Source organism: Myiozetetes cayanensis, unplaced genomic scaffold, assembly GCF_022539395.1.
Source record: "Myiozetetes cayanensis isolate MyiCay16 unplaced genomic scaffold, myiCay2020 scf3, whole genome shotgun sequence".
Taxonomy (NCBI): Eukaryota; Metazoa; Chordata; class Aves; order Passeriformes; family Tyrannidae; genus Myiozetetes; species Myiozetetes cayanensis.
In genome coordinates this window covers 8,571,769-8,594,474 of record NW_026087521.1, presented here as the reverse complement: position 1 = coordinate 8,594,474, position 22,706 = coordinate 8,571,769, and the positions used below count along the sequence as shown (strand labels likewise).

At 36.4% G+C, this 22,706-nt stretch overlaps 1 protein-coding gene across 2 annotated transcripts in view; it reads right to left on the bottom strand.

Moving 5' to 3' along the window:
- Window positions 1-1,254: 1,254 nt before the first annotated feature.
- Window positions 1,255-22,706, bottom strand: part of SEMA3A (semaphorin 3A) — a 330,888-nt gene continuing 309,436 nt past the window's right edge. For both annotated transcript variants that reach the window (XM_050324359.1, XM_050324360.1), the window contains 4 exons: window positions 17,567-17,724; window positions 13,364-13,431; window positions 7,520-7,662; window positions 1,255-5,550 (listed from right to left, as the gene is read on the bottom strand). In XM_050324359.1, the coding sequence (XP_050180316.1) occupies window positions 5,095-5,550; window positions 7,520-7,662; window positions 13,364-13,431; window positions 17,567-17,724 (825 nt within the window). In that variant the 3' untranslated portion in view covers window positions 1,255-5,094. The remainder of the gene's footprint in view (window positions 5,551-7,519; window positions 7,663-13,363; window positions 13,432-17,566; window positions 17,725-22,706) is intronic.

The window sequence follows — 22,706 nt, the reverse complement described above, 5'->3', positions numbered from 1 at the left end:
CCTTACATACTTCAGAGGAAAGAGGATTTCACCTCAGTGAAAGTTGGCTGTTTCAGTGTATGTGTATGTCTATCTATCTATGCATATATATGTGAGAACAAATAGGTATTAAATCCCAAATGGTTCTTCTTTCTTCCCAGTCAGTGTCAATGAACGTTGTCCGTAGGCATTGTACACTACTGCAATGTACAGAGTAGTAACAGAGGACACTCAGTTTAGCTGTGCTCTGCAGGGAATTCTAGCAAGGGACACAGCCTGGTGTCATCCAGAAACAAGGATCTTCCTCTGTGGGTATTTATAAACCATTCACTAGACACAGAAAAGCAAAATTACTGGTTTTTTCAGTTAGCAGATTCATGGCTTGCCATATTCCTTTTGTCCTTGTTTTATTTGCAGGTATCTTTTGTAACCTACTGAGTTTCCTGGCTGCTGTTGAGGGATTATTTTCATTTTCAGAAGACAGTAGTAACAATAAAATATTCTTACAACATCTTTTCCAACTGGACTCCTGTATCCTTGCTTTAGAGGAAGGAACATGAGCGAAGCTGAATGCATTAGTGATGATTAAGTACTGCTGGAGGTTTCTCCAATTCTGTATTTGCCAAATGGAAATACGGATACTTTTTCTCCACTTCTTGTCTGTGTATTTAAACTTCATGCTGTCCAGGACAGCATTTATCTTATTAGCTGTTTGCACAATGCTTAGTGCCTTGGCATATTATTTTTAGATAGAGCCCCTAAGCACAGTCAAACAGCTGCTAAGTTTACCTAAGGATACAAGGGTATGTTGGTAACAGACAGAACCTGATTTATTCTACTTGCTGTCTGTGCAAGCCAGTTCTAAAAGGAAGCAGCATAGCTGTCCTAAGCCATTAGCATTGCACAGAATGAAAATTCTTCAAGCACAGCAACTTGCTCACATTCACATGGCTGCCAGGCTGATTTACAGTTTGGTTCATGGGCAGAGTGGAGGGTGGAGGTGTGTATATGTGTGGCTTTATCTGCACAAAAGCCCAGCAGCTGTGCCAAAAGATAGGCTGAAGGTAAGTTCATACCCTTCATTTCAGCCATTATTAGTTTGTAGTCTTCAAAAAAGAAACAAACTCTGCCATTAATAAAAATAGCAATCCTTCTGGCCTTATACACAGAGCTCATATACATTGATAGCACTATATTGGCAACAATGCACTCCATATGTTCATGAAGGTTACAGGGTGCATTTCCGTGTAAACAGTCAAGACATCAAACTTCAAATATTTGGAAGAAATGTTTATTTAACAACTGAATACATGCTAAAAGAAATAATTTACAGCAGCAGTTTCATTACATTTTTTTTTCTCTCCAGTTTTCTAGTTCCCATATGAATTGAAGTGATAAATACAGAAGCAGAATTATTTACTACCCAGTGAGGAATGCGTTTAAAGAATAAGCGCAAAACTTAGACACTGATATAGCAAATAAACCACCTTATCACCTGTGTGGCAAAATCTTGCATTTTAGTATTTTGCTGAACACACTGAAATGGAGTACCTCTAGATAACAGTACTTTACACTGTACCTCCTTATCTAGTCAAAAATATTTACACCTCTTTTGACTAATGTGTAGGTAGCAAAAACTGAACTATTAAACACATACCATTGATATTCACTAAATAATACATAAAAAGGAACAGTAAATGCGCATTCACATGCATTTAATTTAATTTTGTTTTTTTTACATAGTGACTTTATTGGGTCATGAAGATTTAACTTTGTTCTGCAAAGATGCACATTTTCTCAGTTTGATGTTATAGCTTAACATAACCATACAGTTTTTAGAAGCCATTTAACAAATTCCCATTTCAGTGATCTGTGCAAGTGCAAAGTGTAGATGCATAAGAGTAAGATTCAATGTATTTTTGTTCCTTGCAGATGGATATCTTACAGCAAAACAAAATAGATTTTTCTGGTTATAAATGAAATCCTTTATTTCTCTCCAGCTTAAACACAACTTTTTACTTACTTTTTCTGAAGTCTGTAACTAGATGCTTAGAGGGTTTTATTGACAATTTACAGAAATACTGTTTTAATCTTTATTTTCAAACCTTATGGTGTTTTAAATAATAATGACACAAATGGGGATATGAATTTTACTGAAGCTGCAGGGTATCTTTCCGTACATTAATTCATCAAGTTCTATGTTTTTTGAAACAAAGTTCATTTCACACTGATATTAAATATTGTTATAACTTGACCATAATATGAACCTGAAAATCAAAAATTTCCACTGCTGGCTTGATCTTCTGACCTCTTCTTTATATAAGCAAATACAAAAGTCTTAAACAAGACTAATCATGTCAGTGAGGACTGGATTGAAGTTTGTAAGATCTGATCATCTCAACTGTCCAATGAGAGTGCCAGGTTATGACAAAAGCATTACGACTTCTGTACTTTCTTCCCACATATTATCTTTCTCAGTACAGAAAAACATTTTAGAATTCTGTCTTAATTTGTTTCTTCTTCAGGCATTGTGAAAGAGGTTGGTTTTGGTTTGACTTTTTTTTGCAGCAAGTTGCTATAGAACTAGTTGCTATGAGCATGGTAGAGAAAAAAGTTACATAGCAATTCCATTAATATGTAAAAAAAGAAACAAAGTAGTTTAGGATCTATTGAAATCAATTTGTATTTTTCCCACTGAATTCTCTGAGGTTCATTTTAAAACTGCTTCCCTTTGTAAGAAAGAGGATTTTAGTAACTAGATGGTACAAAATAGCCCTACATAAAAGGCTAAAGAGTGTTCTGTGATTAAATAATTCAGTTGACAACAATGCTCAGAAATTAATCATAAACTGAGCTGAAAAATTAATACTAATGTACATAAAAGCATATAGCTGAACATATGTTTTAATCCATCCCTATTCAGCACATCATGAAAGAATGAGAATTTAACAACATATTAGGTTAAACATAAGAGAGACTTAAAGTTGCTTTAAAACTAAATTCCCAAGTGCTTTCTTAAATCATGGCCCTACAGCCTTGTCCTGGTCTATTCAATGATTTTTTTTTGCTAAAGAATTAAATAACAAAAAATCTTGCCAGTTCATCCCCTGCAAAGGATTCAAACGGGACTAAAGTAACTGGGCTGTTAGTGAAAATCCAATTGCTATGGAGGCGAGAAGTCAAGACTTCACTAAGCAGAGCAATACTTGAATCAGTGAGAGGCAAGGAGACTTAGGCATAACTGTGAGAGAAGCTGTCACAGCAGCTGTGTTATATTGTATAACACATTGATAGTGTAGCAATAGATAAATTAAATAACCTGGCGTGAATAACAACAAAACAGATCAGTCATCAGTGCAGACACACTTTTATATAAAAGCTCCTTTAGCAAACTAAGGATTTTGCTCTAGTAATTTTCCCCACAATGACATTACTTGAAATTATGTCATTTACAGACCCTATCAAGATAAGATATGGGAGGCTGGAGAAAGATGATCTCAAAAGAACTGGACACCATAGAACTGGGGACCAAAGGCACATCTGTGCTGAGGTGAATAAATCCACTACTTATAACCCTAAACTGACACTTATGGTGCAAGTGCATTGTCTGTTTTACCCTGTTGCTCTCCTGTATATAGAATAAGACAGAAGTGCAGGACCAAATTATCTGTTAGTATAAACTAGTCTTAAGCTGAACTTCACCAACTGACTACTGCAGCAGATTTTACCCACAGATAAAACTGTCCCTCAGATCTTAAAATGGGGCTTTGAGGTTACTATTTATGTAACCTAGTGCTGGTTCTTTGCATTTGGGTGATCTGGCCCACAGAAAGAATGGAGCACTGATAATCAGTAGTGTGGACATATTTCTACCACAGAGCTGGGAACACAACTCCTTAAACTGAATAAGAGCTTTGCTCATGGATATATGACAGTTTATGAGCCACAGTATTTTAAATACTAGCATTCACAAATACGAACCAAGAAAGCAAGAGTGTAATTAGTAGAGGGTATTTTAATGCTATTTGTATTTTTTTTAATTAAAAAAAATTATACAACTGAAAATCAATGCTCTCCTCTTCATTGGTTCAATCTATAGCAAGGTGTTAGACAAGCTGAATAATTTCAAATACCATACTTAGAAGAACAGAATGTAGAATACTTCCATGCTATACATGAAGTGACTTTCATGTTAAAATAGCTTAATTTTAAAATTGCTTTGAAGTTACATGTCATATAGATTACTGAGAGGGGAGGAGGTTAACTGCAGTGTGACTAGCTCCCCTGGAAGTTTTTCCAAACAAAACAGTAAAGCACCTCATAATTGGAAGTTGTCTTTTTTTTCCTCTAAACCAATAATTAGGAAGCACAATATTTCTAAGACAAAAAGCCTAATCTATTTTAGAAATGAGCTAAAGTTTGCTGCATATTTTTCATGGTACATTTAAATTATAGTTTTAATAAAATACATCTTTAGATCAAAGCGGAAAGAAGTCATCAGTAGTAGGCCAGTGTACTCCACATTTTTTTTTCTTCCAGATGATGGATGGCTTATGTTGTTCAGATTTCCACAATTAATCTCATTCAGTATTGTTTTTCCTCTTCTAGCACATATAAACAGGAGAACTGGTAGACAAAACAAGAACAAAATCCTTGTGTCCAATCACGTGCTTAGACGTTCATCAGCTTAATGAGTTCATGCAGTTTTATATATAAGTCTAGAAATGGTAGTGCTGATGATGAAAGGTGAGGGTTGTTTTTCTTTTCTATAAGATGACAGCATGAAATACAGCATTTTGTTTATATCTCCGGCAAAGAGAAAACAAAACTTGCCTGTTGAATACTTGTAGAAGTTTTAGAGCAGTAAGTTAGGTCCGGGTGAGTTATTATCCTTGAAACTCTGGTCTTTCTGGTCTTAGAATCAGAGCAGAGAGGAAGGAATTGCTAGGAAAGTTAGAAATGGATTTTATTTAAACCTAGTGGAAATCGTTTGAACTTTCCACGCTTGTAAACATCCACATAATGCCATGAAAAAGTTCATGAATATTGCATTTTTTTCCAGTTATCTGTCTATACAAGTTTCTACTTGGATGAGGTTCCTAGAGGTAATGAAGCTCAGACACTCCGTGGTGCCCTCTCAAATTCATGGGTCCTCCTGTTCCTACCCTTTTTATTCTCCTGTAGGTGCTTCCACTTATTTGTGTTCACCTGCGCGTTGGCAGGCCTTTGCCGGCGCTGTTTGCGGTCTCTTTTCCAAACCTGCTCGCAGAACTCATCCATTGTGTTGAGATTGGGGTGGTTGATTAACTGCATGAAGTCTCTGTACCAGATCTTTTGACTGGGGGTCATGCTGTTGGTAGCATCCTTGATCTTGGAAGCATCGCCATCTTCTTCCTTATGGAGCAGCTCTTCCAGGTGGTCGGTATCAATCACTTCAAGGGTCACTTTGAGCAGAGTTTGCATGAAGCCATGCTCCACAGCATGGCAGAAATACACACCAGAGTCTCTCCGGTGAAGACTTCGTAGCAATAGGCCCTGTTCTGTCCGGATCATGTGATCACCCACTTTTATCTGTATTGGAAAAAAGTGGTAATTTCAATAGCTGTCTTTCACATATGTGCCACATTACCTTCTAACCATACTAGCTCCTTAGTACTGCTCCTTTCTATGGTAAAACTTGGCCAAAAAATCCCAAGCCCACAAAAATGGAAAACCCTTTGCCATTCATCTGTAATTATGAAAGGCTCAAATACTCTGGAAACCAATGCCCTGCAAAGACTTCGGGAATTAGGAATTTACTCCTTAGTCTTTGCTGCTGCTGAACAAAGATCTGTATCAAATCTGTCAGATGGACTTGCTGGTAAGAGTCAGCATGGATGCATTTGGATACTGATACCTTGGAGTTTTGATGTTTTAATTTTTTTATGTTTGTAGACCTTAGAAGTAGTTATGTAGTAAATGTAGATTTTAGAGTAGCAGCATATTATCCCTTTACCCTTAACACACCAGCTCAAACCCCTGTTACCCATTCCCATATCAATTCCCTAAATTCCATAGCCTGTTTAGTCTCTTTTTCAAGGTAGAATTGTAGAAGAACACCCTAAGATATAGCCATAGACCCAACAACCTTCAGGCCTAGAATTCTGGAAGGCCTCCAAGGACATTACGTGCTCTGAGGAAAATGAAGATGAAGAAGAGGGGGTCCCAAAACGACCCCAGACCCAATTCCCAAGAGGCGTGGCAGGGGCAGAACCTGGGTGGTAGCTGGACGGGATCGGGTGAAAATCATTATAAAAACTGTGGACATCTGTATTTCGGGAGCACTGGGGTATTCCAAAAAGCCTGGGGGCTCATTAAAACTTTTGAATCCTTATCTTATCTCCTACCTAATTTGGTTTGGAGTCTTTTTTTCCCCACAGCCATTTAGGCAACAGTTTTTTTTTATGGGAAAGGTTCTCTGTCTTCCTATTGTTCCTTAATACAAAACCCCTTATGCATAGAAGTGGATTCTGCATAAATGGAAAATTTACAAACAATCAAGGGTTAAATCTGAAAATTTTAATATTCAAAAAGCAGCTTTTCAAAATAAAGTATTTTTCTGAACTCATTCATGTCATGTAACTTTGTTTTCTGAATGCACATATGGATGCAGACAGAAAGTCTACAAACCCGTTTGCTGTTCTCTTCACCAGGAATAAATTCTTAATAATTTACTACTTATGCAAACAAAAGAAAAATATTTAAAGGTGCTAATGTAACTATTTAGAACATGCTTTAAATATACATTTATTTAAAAATACTTCCATGCAAAACCCAAGTTTTTGTTTCCTAGAATGACCTCCCTAGCTACCAGAGCAGATTCTTCTTTTAAGATATGGGTGACCTGGTTTGATAGTAACATGACTTGAAAACCTGGGTGATTAATAACATAAGAATGTTGGTGACAAGAGAAGGAGATAAATAAAGTATCAGCTTAGAGTAAAGCAAACAGGGAAGGTCAGTATTTTTGCCTCTAAGAATATTGTTTTTGTTGAAAAAAATGTACAAGTTTTCATACTCTTGCGTCCACTACAGTCCTTAGTTCTTCATTCTATCTCTGCCTTATGTGCAATGAAGTCTTGGAGCATGCAGTATATAGATGCTCCTGATAGACTATGCTTCAGTCAAACAGTGTAATTAGATGAGTGCAGGTAAACTTTTTCTCAAAGGCAATTTTAAGGTCTTTGTGATATTCAAGTTCATATAATCCCTGTTTCATGTTTTAGGTAAAAAGATAGAATGCAAACTTTTCATATTTCTGGGATCTCTACTGCAGAACAAACTTGCTCAGGGAGTCTGAGCAAGGACAGAATATGAATGTTTTCTGCTGTAACAATCTGTAAAACCTATTGAGAGATTACAGGATTCAATGGTGAAGAACAATGGCAATTATAAGAGTATAGAGGAATTTTGCTAAACTAAAACAATTCTGGGAAGGACTCAGATTGAAGTTTATAAAGAAAATTAGTTGCATCTCTTCATTTTTTTTTTTTTAGTGTACCTCTTCTTTGCGGTCGTCATTTTGCTTCTGGAATTGCCAGTAGACTACGGCACGCTGAGATTTTGGACTGCACTCAAGAAATGTGCTGCTATTCTCTACTCCATAGATAATCTTCTCCTCCAGGGTGTGACCACTTGGGTTATCTGTACAACATGGAAAAAAAAAGAGAAAAATAAAAGAAAAGAATTAAAATTACTGAAAAAATCCCTACGTAATTGCTGAGTAATTTTTTGTTGTTGTTGTTTAGAAATTGGGCTCCCTTAAAGTGTTTGAACATAAACACTTAAAAGAAACTTTCCCCATATCAGTATGCTATTTGGAAAATTTCCATCAACACCTCTCTGTCTTTGTAAGGATCCCTGGTAGATTTTTGGTTTTACTGTTTTTTTTTGGGGTGTTTTTTTTTTTTTTAATTGTATTTTAAATCCTAACAGCTGCTAACATCTCAATATGGGAAGTTAATGAATTTAATTGTGAAATTTTCTGTAAACCTCATTATTATTCATCAAGGAAAACATCTAGGACACGACAAGAATTTTTAATAGCAAACTGTATGCAATGAGAAAACTCAGGGTGTAGTTGCAGAATGTTTGTAATGATGCCTCCTGGGCTCTATGGTCATAATACTTTAGAGCAAAGTAATAAAACATGAGGCTATTTAAAAGTAGTATAATGTGTTTAGATTACATGGCACTGCAGTTTGCTGAAGCTGTTAATGACTAGAAATAATGTTTTTGAGGAAACGATCTTCAATTAATCATTTCCTCTCATACTGATATAATTTATGGAAATATAATGAGGTTAATAAACCAGACATTATGGGAGGGGAAAAAGAAAGTTAAATAAATTACTTCCTTTTGTAACAACAATGTTTCAAGATATTCATCAACTTGTTGGAAATATCACATAGCTATAGGATTTATATGATATTTGATTCTTCTCCAATACCACAGAGACTGTAAGTTTCAGCTCTCCACCTTAGCTATTTAAAATGCTGTTATGGAATTAAGTGGCCACTGATCAACAATCCTGAAGAGTAGGTGAGGAGGAAGGGCTTGGTAGGCTATTTAACACTGCGTGGATCTCATGGGGTTTCCTGACTTTTTTGTCATTCTTTGCCATTCTTTCCATTTTCCACTTTTGAACTTTAGCACTGGAAATCTTCAAGGAACCAGTTTTGATATGTTTTAACAGGAAAACTATGTCTCTTTAAAACCCTTTCAGAGAAATCCTTTGTCCAGTTTCGTTTGCTCCCAACTGTGCCTCTATCATATTGCTAATGTTGTTTACAGAACACAGGCTGTTTACTAGATGACTGAAACAAAGGTAAAATTAAAATTGAGCTCCTGGTTTATGTTGATGCAGACTCATATGTCTTTCAATAATGACTTGCAGCCCTGAGAGAGGATGGGCGAAGGGATGTGGGGCAGAACAGGAACTGATGCTTGCCCAGTTTTCCACAAGAAAACATCAAATAGCCTATTAACACTAAACAAATAGGAAATGGGTTTGCTTGCCTTCCTCTGCTGGATTGTGGACCTTTTAAGCAACTAAGTGGGGTGTTCTATAAAAAAACTAAGTGAAACAACTTTTATGACATTTTTCAGAAACCACATTCCCATGAAGAATGTCAGTGCAGCTCTGAGTCAGGAAGATAGGGAGAGATGGAAGAAAGAATTAGAAAGCAAAGCAGCAAGAGAAAAGTGAGACAGCTGGAAGAGAATGTAGCCAAGTGTACTGGTGATAAGCTCTGAGATGGAGCACAGGTGAATTTGTGTCAGTGAAGCAGGGGAACTGGAAGTATGTGAAGAGACTAACTGAATATAATTAGAAGTGCTAAGATAAAGATTGGAAATGGGACTGACTGGCTGATAACTTATGGGTCCAGATTCAACACTGTGAATGATGTACTGACTCTTCTGGTTCAGTTCTTCTAATTAAGGAACAGAATTCACAGGGCTGAGCAGGCAGCCAAGGATCCTCACACAGTCAGAGAGAAGTTGTTTGATATCTGAATTGGAATCCACAACAGATAGCATGTACAGGGCTGCAGCATAAAACAGTAAATAGGAAATGTCCCCTTTTATAGCCTGGGACACTTCTGTTACTGCTCCAGCAATTTGTTTCTGTGAAACAGTGATTTACAGGCTTCCAGAATAAAGGATGGAAACACAGAGATTTCACCCTAGGATGCACACTCTGTTTCAATTCCTCTCCCAGGCTCCATGAATCGTGGTTGCAGAATGGCCCAACTTAAACAACAGAAATCCAACATTTTGGCTGTTTGTATTGGAAGTACAACTATCAAGTCAATTTCCTAAGCCTAAATGGACTTTAGGTCCTCATCTTCCACATCCTAAATAGTGGATTTAACTAGCAGGTTACACATTAGGGGGCTTGCAGTACCACTGACTATACTTTCCTTGAACACAGCTTCGTTCAAGTGAATTACACAGGACCAGAGCATGTGTAACACTAGTCTCATTAAATCCAAGGAAGATAACTGTCTAGATTCCAAATGTCAGTAGAAAGGACAAAATCATGTATTTCTTTGGCAAAGTCCCACTGCCCAAGAGAAGTAGCGTATTTTTAAGTATATAGAGAAGTTTCTGCTGGAAAACTTAGGTACCTAGGATATCTTTAGTATCTAAGAAGCTAGAAGAGTTTTTTTGAAACTGGTTGCTCTGACACCATTTCAAACTTTTGTTTTCTTGGATCTGATCTATGACATTCTAGTGTGTTAGAGAACACCATGGAAAGGGAGTGAAGTCCTCTTTAAATTTCTTCACAGCTGCAGAAAATAAAGTATGGGTGGTAGATGAGAGAGGAAGCATTTAGGAGATCCTTCAATTTCCATTTCCATGATTTAACGGAGCAGAAGGCAGATCCAGAAATGTCTGTAAAGTCCATGTAATACTGAGCATGTGGAGTGCAAGAAAGTAAGCAATGATCAAATAATCACAGGATCAGAGTGCAGCTTTGGGACTGAGGGAGAAGCTGAAGAGACTACAAAAAAGAATGAAAGTCTAGGAAGTCCAGAAAAGCAGGTGGAGGAATTAGAAAAGTATAGAAGTCGTGAAGTTGGTTATGAAATTCAGCCCACAATCCTGTTTGAGAGCAGTAATTCCCAAAATGAACCCAACAGCAATATCAGTTTACTACCCTGATAAATGTCCTTTAAGTACATAATTTCTGACATAACCAAAGAAGTATGAAAGGCCAAGTACTTATACCAAGACTGCTTTGCAGATGAATCAGTCTCACTATACAGTTTAACTCAGTGATTCTTTAAACGTTCCCTGGGATAAATCAGCTCAAAAAGGTGCCTCTTCTATTACAAATTCTTAAAAAAACAAAATAAAACAAAACAACAACAAAACAAACAAACAAACAAACAAACAAAAAAATACTAGAGTGTTATGTTAAAAAAAATTGTTCTTTAGCTGACACAAAGGTGTCCATGCTTTTAGATTTAAGCATTAATGTCTAGCCAAACACCTGTACAGCTAAGGATCCTCAGCTCCCTCTAATGTTGTTGTGTAGTCATTTTATATTAGTTCTTATACATTTGCACCAAAGGGCAATGGATAGTGCTATGTAAGCCTTATTAAAAACATTAGTTCTTCAGACTGATCACAAAGTTGGTTTCTGCAATACCTTTAAAAGTGAGATTTTTCTTTTTTTATGTTTTTGTTGGTTCACATGGAGAATCAACTAGCAGTTACTGCAAGTGCATGTGTAGACAAGTAGCAAAAGATTGCTGGAGCTTATTTTTGGTTATAAGAGAACCCAATTCTTCATCTGTCCAGATGAAGAATGTCCAGAAAAGTACTGGTCACAAACAAGGAAAAACCTCAGCATAAGTTGGCATAGGAAGTTTACATGCCATGCAGTCACCTGTACAACACGTGACTTCGTGTAAATGACACATAAATATAGGAAAATGTAATAGACTTACAACTCCATTAATTTAGAGGAAATTTAACTCAAGACCAGTCTAAACCACTCATTAAGCATTTTAACAGTGCATCCTTCAAGTCTAAGATCCAGAATTTCATTCCCTCAGTATTTTTTCTAACTTACTGATACTTGCTTTTCTTATTTTGACAAAGCTGTATTGAAGCTCCTTGTGATCAGGGGTGCCATGATTGTTGCAATGAAAAAAATGCATTTCTGGATTAATGCAAAACTGTATTACTCTCTTCCCTTTGGACAGAACATATCTTTATCAGATAAATATGCTTACCAAATACAGGAAGATATAAAAAAACCAAAGTGTTTTGAAATGCTTTTTTCACCTATGAAAATAAAGAACAAACTTACGGTTGTATAAAGCACAGCAGTCCATGGCTAGAAAACATTAAAATGAACAGACGTGTGGTAGCCCAGGTCATATTTTTACTCATGAGTAACATGTCCAGATAGTAAAAAGGTAAAGTTAAGACATGCTTCTGCTGGTATTAAAATCAACATTTAGTGCCTGGTGAAATTTTCCTATTGGGAAATGTCATCTCAGCCTCAATATCTACACTGTATGTGCATTACTTTTTATGATGCAACAAGAAATTTTTGAACTTTCTCCTAGTGCCGATTGACTAGTTCAAATCTAAACTAACTGTACATTTGTGAGTTCTCAAAATGTGACAACTACATACTGATCACAATCCACTCATGAATTTTTACAAACCCTTTTGCCCTCTGAGTAACTTGGCCTGAGTCTGTTAATCAAGAAGTAAAAGGAAAAGCTATAGTAATGTTAGCTGTGAGTTTCAAATGATTGAAAGGAAGATAAATAAAACTATTAGTGAAACGTATTGGTGGTGAATTATAGCTGACACAAAGTACAACTTTGGACTATTTATCATTTTTGTTATTACATGGACTGGAAGGACATGAGGATTTTGAGGTATCTCCATTTTCAGTCACCTCCTTATCCCAGAGATCTCTCTAGTGGTTTAAGCCTTGGATTAACTCAGTTGGTTTCAGCATAGTGTTAATAACAACATGGCTGTGGGTTTGATCCGCATGTGGGCCACTCATGAGCTGGACTCGATGATCCTTGGGGGTCCCTTTCAACTCAGAATATTCTGTGTGTGTATAGACCTGCTACAATCATAAAGATTCACTTTTTTCCAGCAGAGGGAAGTATTGCCTAAATGTTCCCTCCATTGACAGCAAAATGGGCATTTTTAATTTTCTGAGTGAAGGTCTTCTGAAAAGTTTGGCAACAAATTAGTAACTGTGAGAAGTTTATCAGTCAAACAAGTCCAGAAAGCAATCTGATCAACACATTGTGAAAACGAAACAGCTGACAAAAAAACAAACCAAAATATGTCCAAGAAAACCCATGCTGAAAGCGTATGGGACAGGCCTATTGCAAGGAACATCCTGATCTTAACACCTTTTAGTGTGACACCTACAAGGGTCATTCCATATTTTGCGAAGGTAGTTACAAACACATTTGCTTATCATCTTCTGCAAACTATATAAAACAATGTGCACATACTTCTTGCTATCCTGAAGGAGTTACAAGTCTTCTCTGATATAATATGCCTAACCTGATGGTATAGTGTTATCAGGTAAGAGAAGAAGGAAAATTAAAACGCTTAAAACTGTTAACTTGAGGAAAACAAAGCAAAAAAAAACACCCCTCAAATAGTCTGTAGTGTCTGATCCAGGCAATTGTAAGCTATCTAAATTGGGATAATGATGCATTATATTCATCTTTCGCAGATGTTCGAGGCAATTTCACCAACAAATCATTCACATGCTTCCTACTCTACTCATGCACAGTCTGTAAACTACATACAAATTAGCTGCACTTCAGTTGTGCCCACAACTCACCGTGATGCTGCAGGTCTGAGCAGTGGGTAAGCGGGTCTCCGTTTCGGATGTCTTGCCGTCTAGTGCGTCTGCAAATACCATGTTAGGAATCTGTTAGTGACCTTCTCAGTGGTCAGCACACACATTTGCCGTGACCGAAGAGCAATGAGTGGAACATATATAATTACAGAAGTCACAAGGGCATCTAAACTACACTAGGAAGGAAATCACATTGTCACTACTGTATTCTGTGCACTGTAACAGTGCGTGGAATCAGCCTTTACAATTACAGGTCAAGTCTTCAGAAACTGGTAAATACATATCTCTTGCACTGAGACACTAAATAAAAATAATATTCGAAATTATTATTAATAATAAAGATATACTACACAAAATACGATGTTTATTTTCACTGTGAGGGCAATATGGATCACAGACGAATTCATTACTTGACACACAGATATAGGACTGCCGAGGGATTAAAATATAAATAGTACAGTTTAAAATGCATCAAAACCAATGAAGAAGCTACAGCTTTTCTGCAAGTACAGAATACTTTGAGTATTGTGGCATCTTTAAGATAGATTAAATGTTAGGATGGGTGGCTTTCAAAGAATGCTGAAGTGCAGTATTTTCTACAAAATATAAATTAAAATACATAGATCATTTTAGCCACTACAGATTTCACCAAAAAATTTCTGAAAAAACCTTTTACTTAACTGTGGCAAGTGGTTTTGTCTTTAAAATAAACAGAATAAGACACTTGAAAAGAAACATTTTGAAATGCTGTTTATTCCACTTTTTGCAGCTTGAGTCTGAGTTCTACCTTTAATTGCATGTATACACAGTATAATGTTTTCCCAGTTTGAATTCTACTGGCTCTTTTGAAAAACATATTGATCTGTGCTAAAAAAAAAAAAATGTTGTATTTCAGAAAAGAGTTTTATATGGTTTTATTTTGCATGTGTTGTTCTCCCTTTGTCTGCTCCTATTTTTATTTAAATAACTGTGATACAAAATTCAACGGAGCCAGTGAAAAGCTTTCCTACAAAAAGAAAGAAAAAAAGAACAAGGCAAACAAAGATGTGTTTCAAGTGTGAGCACTTTACTTTAGGAATCGGAGAAAGCCTGAGGGCTTGCAAAATTAGAGGAGAACAAAGAGGATTAGGTTGCTGAACAATGCTGCGATTTCAGATTATGGTATCCAGCAACGGATATGCAAAAGTCAAGTAGCCTTGTAAAAAGCCCTGTTGGTCACTCCCTTGTGACAACAGCCCACATTTTTAAAAGCCATTGTTCTGCGGTGCAGACCATCTCTCTTGTCTCCATCAGCCCTATTTGCAGGCTCTCACTAACAGCCCAGCATCAGCACATGCCAAGAGTTTTCACTGAGGCACAACTGCTTAGCTGATTCCTCTTGCCTGAAAGATTTTAACCATAATTTTTTCCACTGAAAACTATTGGAGTGTTAAACCTGAACTTAGTTACATGAAGTACAGCAACAGGTTGTTTTTTTCTCATCTGAATATTTTTTATAAATTGAGATGGCCAATTTTTTATATTTTTCTGAATAAAAACTTCTTTAAACTCATGAATTAGAACATCTTAGCACACTTTAGTAAGAAGGAATCTTCTGCTGATTGATACATGATTCAAAAAATGTACTACTCATAATTTCCAATATCTATATATTAGTCATTACCACCGACAAAACCACACCCAAGAATTGTAAAATTTTGCTACTCCTTCCTAAATTTGGAAACATGGCATATTTATAGGATACTGTTTGTAGGAAAAAAGTCTGTGGAAAGCCTCATATTACTGTCAATGAAGTTTGGATGAGATGTTTAGTTAGAATCTCAGGAAAATGTTGCACATATCGCAATTGTATCAACACAATGATTTATAAATATGAACCAGAACATATCTGCATGGGGTAAAGTAAAGTGGTCACACAACAGGAGCTCTGGACTGTCATTTATACTTGTAAAATACACAAAGAAAGAAAAGGAAATTAAAATCAAGGCTTATAAAAGCTCGTAAAAAAATAGAAGAAAAATCAAATCAAAACAAAACAAAACCCCAAACAAAACCCCAAAAGCAACTACTACTAAAGCATCTGTACCATTGCCTCAGGACTCAAGTTTTCCCAATATTTCTGGAGCCTAAAATTACAAGAGTTTATTATTAGGAAAATGTTGACATTTAAGCTGTTCCCAGCAATTCTGATTTGATCATAGATGCATTCCAAGCTGGCTTGAGACAGTGAGTACAGCAGGCACCAGGTAAACAGAGCATCCTCTCCCCCAGTAACACAAACCTTGGCTCTGTCGCTGTTGCTGCCAAGGGAAAACTGGGGGGAAGTGGCAGAGACAGCATCTTTTTCTGAATGCATTTTCCATATCCCAGCTTATCAGGACAAACTTTTTCTTTCACAGTGGCTTTAAGAAGAGTAAATTCTGCACCCCAAGGTTTTTTTCTGTAGCTGTGCAACCCAGTTTAGCCTCAGTAACCCTGCCCTGTAATATCTGTAAGAACAGGTCCCAGTCCCTTTACCCATGATGGCAATAGTGAGCTCAATCTGCAGAGATAGTTATGGAAAAGACAAAGAACTCTATTTCTTCCATCAGTGTAAGCAGATGAATGACACTTTATGTGCTCTATGGATCTTGAGATGGCTGGGAACAGGAATGGGTGCTAGTGAATGCTGAGAACGAATGAGGTTCAGGGATAAAGAGGAGTAGGAGAGTAGCAGAAAAGAGTAATTCAGTGATTCCTGACCTTACTGTCTCCAACTCAGAGGCAGTACTCAAACATACTGATTTCTAATCCTAAAAACTTTCAGATCAAATCAAATTCTTAGACTCTCCTTGAAAACCTCACTGTTCCCTCTCCCTTCAATCCTTCTCCAGAGAAGCTGCTGTGATAAAACCAGAAATAAGAATTTAGTCCACTCAGCAGAGAAAATTTGACTGGGTCTTCTTTTAGGATGAGGTCTATTTCTCCTTTTCAATTATTTTCAAGGAACTTCACAAAAAGTTTGTCTCAAATCAGCTCTGTTTCCTGGTGCAAAAAATAGAACCTGATGTTCCACAAGCAGCTTTTTTTTTTTTTTTTTTTTTAGGATGCATTGTAATATTGTAATGCAAACCTTGAAATTTTAATTCCTTCCATCTGAAAAGTCTATGACACAAACTCAACTTCCCACCCTTTACCACATTTCATCTGCCTCAACAGCCAATCTAAACCTGGAATTTGGAGTCCTGACATTCTCAGCTTAGTTGCTACCATTAATTTTACCTACATAAACCCTTATGTATTTAAACCTTTGGATTCCTTGTTTCTTCCTAAATAAAAGATGTCTGGCATATTCAATTTAATGTGAGCACTTTTTTAATCATTTTAGCCAATTTATCATGGGAATCTCAACACTACACCAATGTCTGCTTCTATTTTCAAGTAATTATCTATTCAGTTATACCTAACTTCTACTTCAGTGGACAAGCTCTTCAGTAACAAGCTTGTGTACTTTTAGAGAAAGAGTTTCAGAGATAAGGCCAGGAAAAGAAAATATTATTTTAAACCTTCATATCAGGCAACCAGACTTGTACATTTTTTTATAAAATTGGTATTTTTGACTTGTGGAGTCAGTTTTCCCCTAATGTTTGCATTGCAAAGCCTCCAGTATCACTGCAGACTGAGTGTAAAAGTGGTTGGGCTGATCTGGTAGCACTTGGACATACATCAACACATGCAAGTTATACTTTTGAATAATAACAATAGTGTTATATATCACCAAAAAGGTTTCTACTGTTGTCCAAGCACTTTATGGATATTTCTTTTGAATTAGAATTCATGAAAATGCAGAATAATTTACTTGGGCAAGTAGAGATTCTATTTTGATTTCAAGACCCCTTCTAAAGATAGAGGAAATTATTTTTTTTCTTTTTGCTGTTTATAAATTAATATAAAGTTATGAATCCATTTCAGAGAGAACTCTTCTATGAATGTTTTCTTACAGGAGCTTTTTAAGCCAGCCCAAGAAGTAGCAGTGGTCACTTTAAATCGACCAAGACTTCATATTGCATGTAACTCCCACAACAGTGTTTTCTTTGGAGGAGAGAGGGCTCCAGTTAACTATTCCATGACAAATCTCCAAAGCCCTGTGGTCATATTGAGACCATCAGTTAAAACAAGTAGAAAACCATCCAAAACTGTCCCTACCTCTTAGCAGTGGGGAAGTAACGTGAACAAGATGAACCATCCCAGGCACAGTAAGGGTCTCTTGCAAGGCAGCACTCAGCACATGCTTTTCCATACACATCACAGCGGTGCAAAGGAAGCTGTGAAACTCCAGTGGCTGAGCCAATGTAGAGCTGTTGCTGTTATAAAAGTTTAAATAAATAAATAAATAAATAAAAAGAAAAAATATTGCAAATTACATTTTTTTTTTCTAGGAAAGTATAAAGAAGTTATATAATCATATGTTAGGTCCATTACAAAAACAATAAAGGATTGTGATCCCGATGTGCACTAGAGGAATGAGAACAGAATTGCCCCCAGGGTAAAAGAAAAATCAAATAGGAAAAACTTTATTTTTGCATGAAGCTCTCGATCACTTCTCTAAACAGTAAAAAAATTAAAGTACTCTTCAATTTTTTCTTTTGTATTCAAACCCCAGTGGGAAAGCACCACAGTCAGTGACAGAACACAATGGAGAATATACTTTCGAATATAAACAAAAAGCAAAACTTCAACATAAATTTCCTAAGTATGACCTTGATTTATGTATGTGAGGGGGAAACCTGAAGTAAATTACTTCAGACTGATGCTAAGATATTTCAGTTTGGAAGTGCTGTCATGCATGCATGTCTTTGCATGTCTGATAATTCTGGCTTTTTGTACTCTTTTCTGTAGGTCACATACTCTAACTGGAACCTATCTTTAATGAGGGGAGAGGCTTTATTTTATTTTGGATAAAAACCTGTGTTGAGTAGAAGATGCAATTCAAATGCAGAAGTAAATAAAAAACCATGCATACAAAATGAATTACAGCCTCACATGGCAGCACAATAGAATATCTTGTCTCTCTCAATTTCCTCTCTGATATCAAATTCACGTGGTCCACTAGGGAAGTTGGTCCCCAGAGGGATATGAGAAAACTGAACTTCTGATCCCATGTGAAAGTCCAAACAGAGATATTTCAGATTAGCACTAATTCACAAAGAAAATAAGTATGGGTGAGATTCAAAACTAGGGGAAAACAAAGCACATAGATAAACAAAATTCAATGGCACAATCTTTCCGTTTTGGAAACACTGACATTTTTCTATTCAAATCTTAAACTTTGTCACCCAGCACCCATGCTGGAGCAATGAATACCTTTCTTTTGAAGGTATTCACTCCAAGCAGTCCAAGCAGTCCCACCAAGAAAATACAAATTTCTATTCATTTTTCTTTCTTGGAAAATATAAATTGAAAAATAGGATTTCAAGAAATGTTTTCAAAATTCTTCATCTCCTGCATTGTGATGTCCCAGAAGAACCATTTCCAGGGAATTCAGGGATGGAAGATGGCTGAGGTCACCTACCCACTAGAAATTATGAGCCCTGGATACCAGGAGACAGCAACACCAAAAACACTCATAAAAGGTGTTGCATTAACTTCTTTCAGAGACAGCAGCTTGGCAGTTTATACAGACATATTAATTGTAACAGAAACATCCCATGCATTTATACAAACACCAGTATTTCCTCAAGGAAAACATGACAAGGAAATCACCCACAGGAAAATTTACTGGTAAATTGAAAACTAAACCCTTTCTAAGCAGCTGTTTCCATCTATTATAGTTTCATAGCTGGGTTGTAAACCCACATTCTCCAGGCAAAAACCTCTGATCTCAGAGAGCTCTATACAAAGCCTTAACTGCACATACCAGTCCCAGTTAGTGTTGTAGCCTTGAGAAGAGATAACAGGCAACAGACATGATAAGCTATTTCTCTCTAACTTAACTCACTTAATCAAGTATCCACCTCAGGGGTATGTCCTGCACTAAAAAGAGCAGCAATTCAAATCTTAGGTGACCTAACTGCTTCTCAAGGGATGCCTCTTCTCTTTACTGATTATGAAGGCAGCATAGGTCAAATTAGAGCTTCAGTTAAGTATCTTAAATGTCCAGATGGTATTGATCTGAGTCCTGTGTAATTGGGGCATTAATATCTGTATAAGCGTGTAGGAACGTGTGGTGCAACTAATACAAAAATCAACCCAGAGAATGCACATGGGAAAATAAAGAATGGTGTAATGGTTTCCCATGTACCTCTGTAACCAATTTCATTTGGTAAAAAAACCCTCCATGATTTCTAATAAATGTCTTTAGAATTGAAGAATGAGTAGAAACATGTAAGAAAACACAACAAAACAAGAACAAAACAAAACAAAACAAAACAAAACTGAGGCCGAAATAGGGTTACTTAAAGACTATTCCTTTTAGATAAGTTCAATCAGTGAACTGCAGCATGTGTTTCAGGTGCTGCACAGCCTGAAGCTGCTGTCCTGTTTGCTGCTCTTCTGATCCTGGTTTTAGACTCCAGCTGGTGATCATTATTCTGGACACTATCAATATATAAATCCAGGCAGTAAGAAAAATCAGAAAATAGTAACAGAATTATTTGCATCAATGGTCTGACCTTACTTTGCCATACCCAGTCAAACTGCCTTTTGGGCAGAGTTTCTCCCAAGACATTAATTTAATCAATGAGCTGATTATCAGATCAAATCAGAGAGGGATAAAAAAAAGAAAGGTTGTCCTCTAAAAGTTCTTGTAGAAGTATTAGAACTCAAGAAAAACTGAAGAGACTAATTTTTTAAGCAATCCAGTGTTTTCTGTTTGCACCATGGTGCTGCCCAAAAAAACAGTCTTTCCCAAGTCAGACAGAGATAACAGAATTCTCCATTTGGAATTACAAAGAGAGAGAGAGAAAAAAAAAATGTAATGCTTAAAAAGAAGAACTTAAGCAGAATTTTATAGGGAACTTTAGGGAGTATGAGGCTCAAATCCCATTTAATTTAATTTTATGTCTTGGAAAGTGATTGCAGAATAGTTCAGGAGGCTGTTTAAGTGATACATCTATTTTGAGCTGGTCTTTTCTGTATTCCCAGTGTGGACAGAAATGGTGATATTTGAAAAAAATTCAGTATTTTGTGAAATATGCTACAAAAATAGTCACTAAGATATTTCTGAAGGTCTCTGCCTTCACTTTACTTGAAAATATTATAGAGGAAAAACAAAAACTCTTCATAGCAGTTCACCAGACAAGGACTTGGCCTTTATCAGCTAGGGATCTCCTTTTCCCATTTCACCAGAAATCCAATTGCTTTTTGAAACAATAGCATCGCAAACCTGAACCTGAGAAAAAGATGAGAGCTTTCTCCACAAAACAGGCCTGACTTTTTGCCCTGGTCCCACATTTACAAATCAAGGAAAAAATTATGGAGCTCCACTTGACAGGCTCAAGGCTCAGGTGGTAGATAGGGTGTCCCACATAACTGGGACCTTAGACAGCTGTAGGGTGTTGCAGTGGCTTAAGGATGCCATACTTCCAATGGTTTTTGTCTATTGCTAACCATGCATACACTGTTTAAGTGATAGGGTTAAACAAACCTAGGGCTCTGAACACAGTTAGGAGGAATATGTAGCTTCAGTGAGAAAATATAGATGCAATTCCTGTGAGTTAATGATAGCAGAGTGGCAAAAGACTGTCAAGGCTTAGTCTTGCATATAAAGGCTAAATTTCCTTGCTCAAAGAAACACATGCTCAAGGGTTGAATGCATACTCTGAGAGAGAGACACAGGAGCCTTATAGCTTTACATAATTTGAAACTGAAGTTAAGTTCTGCTCCTGAAGAATTTGTAGATTTTGGTCTTTAGAAGAGTAATCTGTAACATAACATACTGGCATAATCGAAAAAGAGGTAGCTTTGAATAATCAGAGTAGTAAAACATTAAAAAAATAGGGAGTAGCTTCCAGTGCCATGTTTCTCATTGGATGAAAGATTTGTTAGTGAGAAATCAAAATGAAGTGATTGCTTTTAAGGTATTTGATAGAACATGCTACTTTTATTGTTTATATTTCATTCTCCTGCTTTCTACAATGCATAGAATTATTGTGCTTTTTATACAAAAACTGCCCTGCTTATCAGAGCACAGTGAGTAAAGTGTTTGAGTTATAGAGCTAAAGGATTTTTAAATCATAAATGTAAAATGGAAACATGTTGCCATATACTTATTTCATACATACTGCCAAAAGTTTGTCACCCTGTATCATGATTCTGTCATTTTTAGCCTGAGGTTGGTTGATTTTTCACGAGTCTTACTCTGCCTGAATAACTTGTGTTGTATGCTCTTTTTTAGCTTTAAACAATTTTAGCAGTGTAAGTTTGTTTTCAGAAGACTCAGGGAAAATTGTAATCTCTCCTGAACAACTAAAGATTCTTTGAAGAAGAAGCTGTATGAAAATGCATGGTAAATTTTCACATATGATTGGTTGCTTTAAGGGAATGTACTTATGAAAATAATCCAAAGCAGAGCATTTTGCTATGATGTGAACATATATACAACTTGACAGGTTTGTTTTTAAATATCTCAGTATTCAACAGTACCTTTTTTTGGGTCCTGTCATTTTTGTTGGTTTAGGTGGTAAACTATCATAGAAGAGCATCCTCACCCCAAATCTTTTGTCAAACACATGAATGCTTTCAGACAACTTATCTAAATACAGTGAATTCAGAGTTAAATATGCATAATTCGAAACGTAATACTGGGCTCTGTCCATTGCAGAATTAATTTAACTTCTGTTTACTAATGTATAGAGTGAGGTAGATGAATTAACTAAATCTTTTTTATAACATGCACAATTTTCAGTCACCTAGTCCTGAAGTAATACCAAACTTCCTCTTTACTGACAATGGCATTAACAGAAAAGTTAATGAGTGTGAACAAGTTACTTATATTTACTAAATTAGGCTCCAAATAAGCACAAATGTGAAAAAGAAGGAAAAAAAAAGAGTTAAATTTGACACTAAGTTTTATGCCTCAGAGTCCTGAAACAGGAAACGACAGTGGCTGGGATCCATCCACTGAATTCCAGGCAAAACTGAAGATAGGCCTTTAATACCCACTTCATTCCTGGACTGTAAACCAATGTTATTTGCACGACTACATAATTCATCAACTGCTTCACAAAGAAGCCTAATAATAATTCCCTGTATTTGCCTAGAAATGCGGGAATCACCTTTACTGTAAGACAAAACCACCTCTATCCATCAAGAAGTTCAGTTCATTTTAGTTATGGCCTGGTCTTAT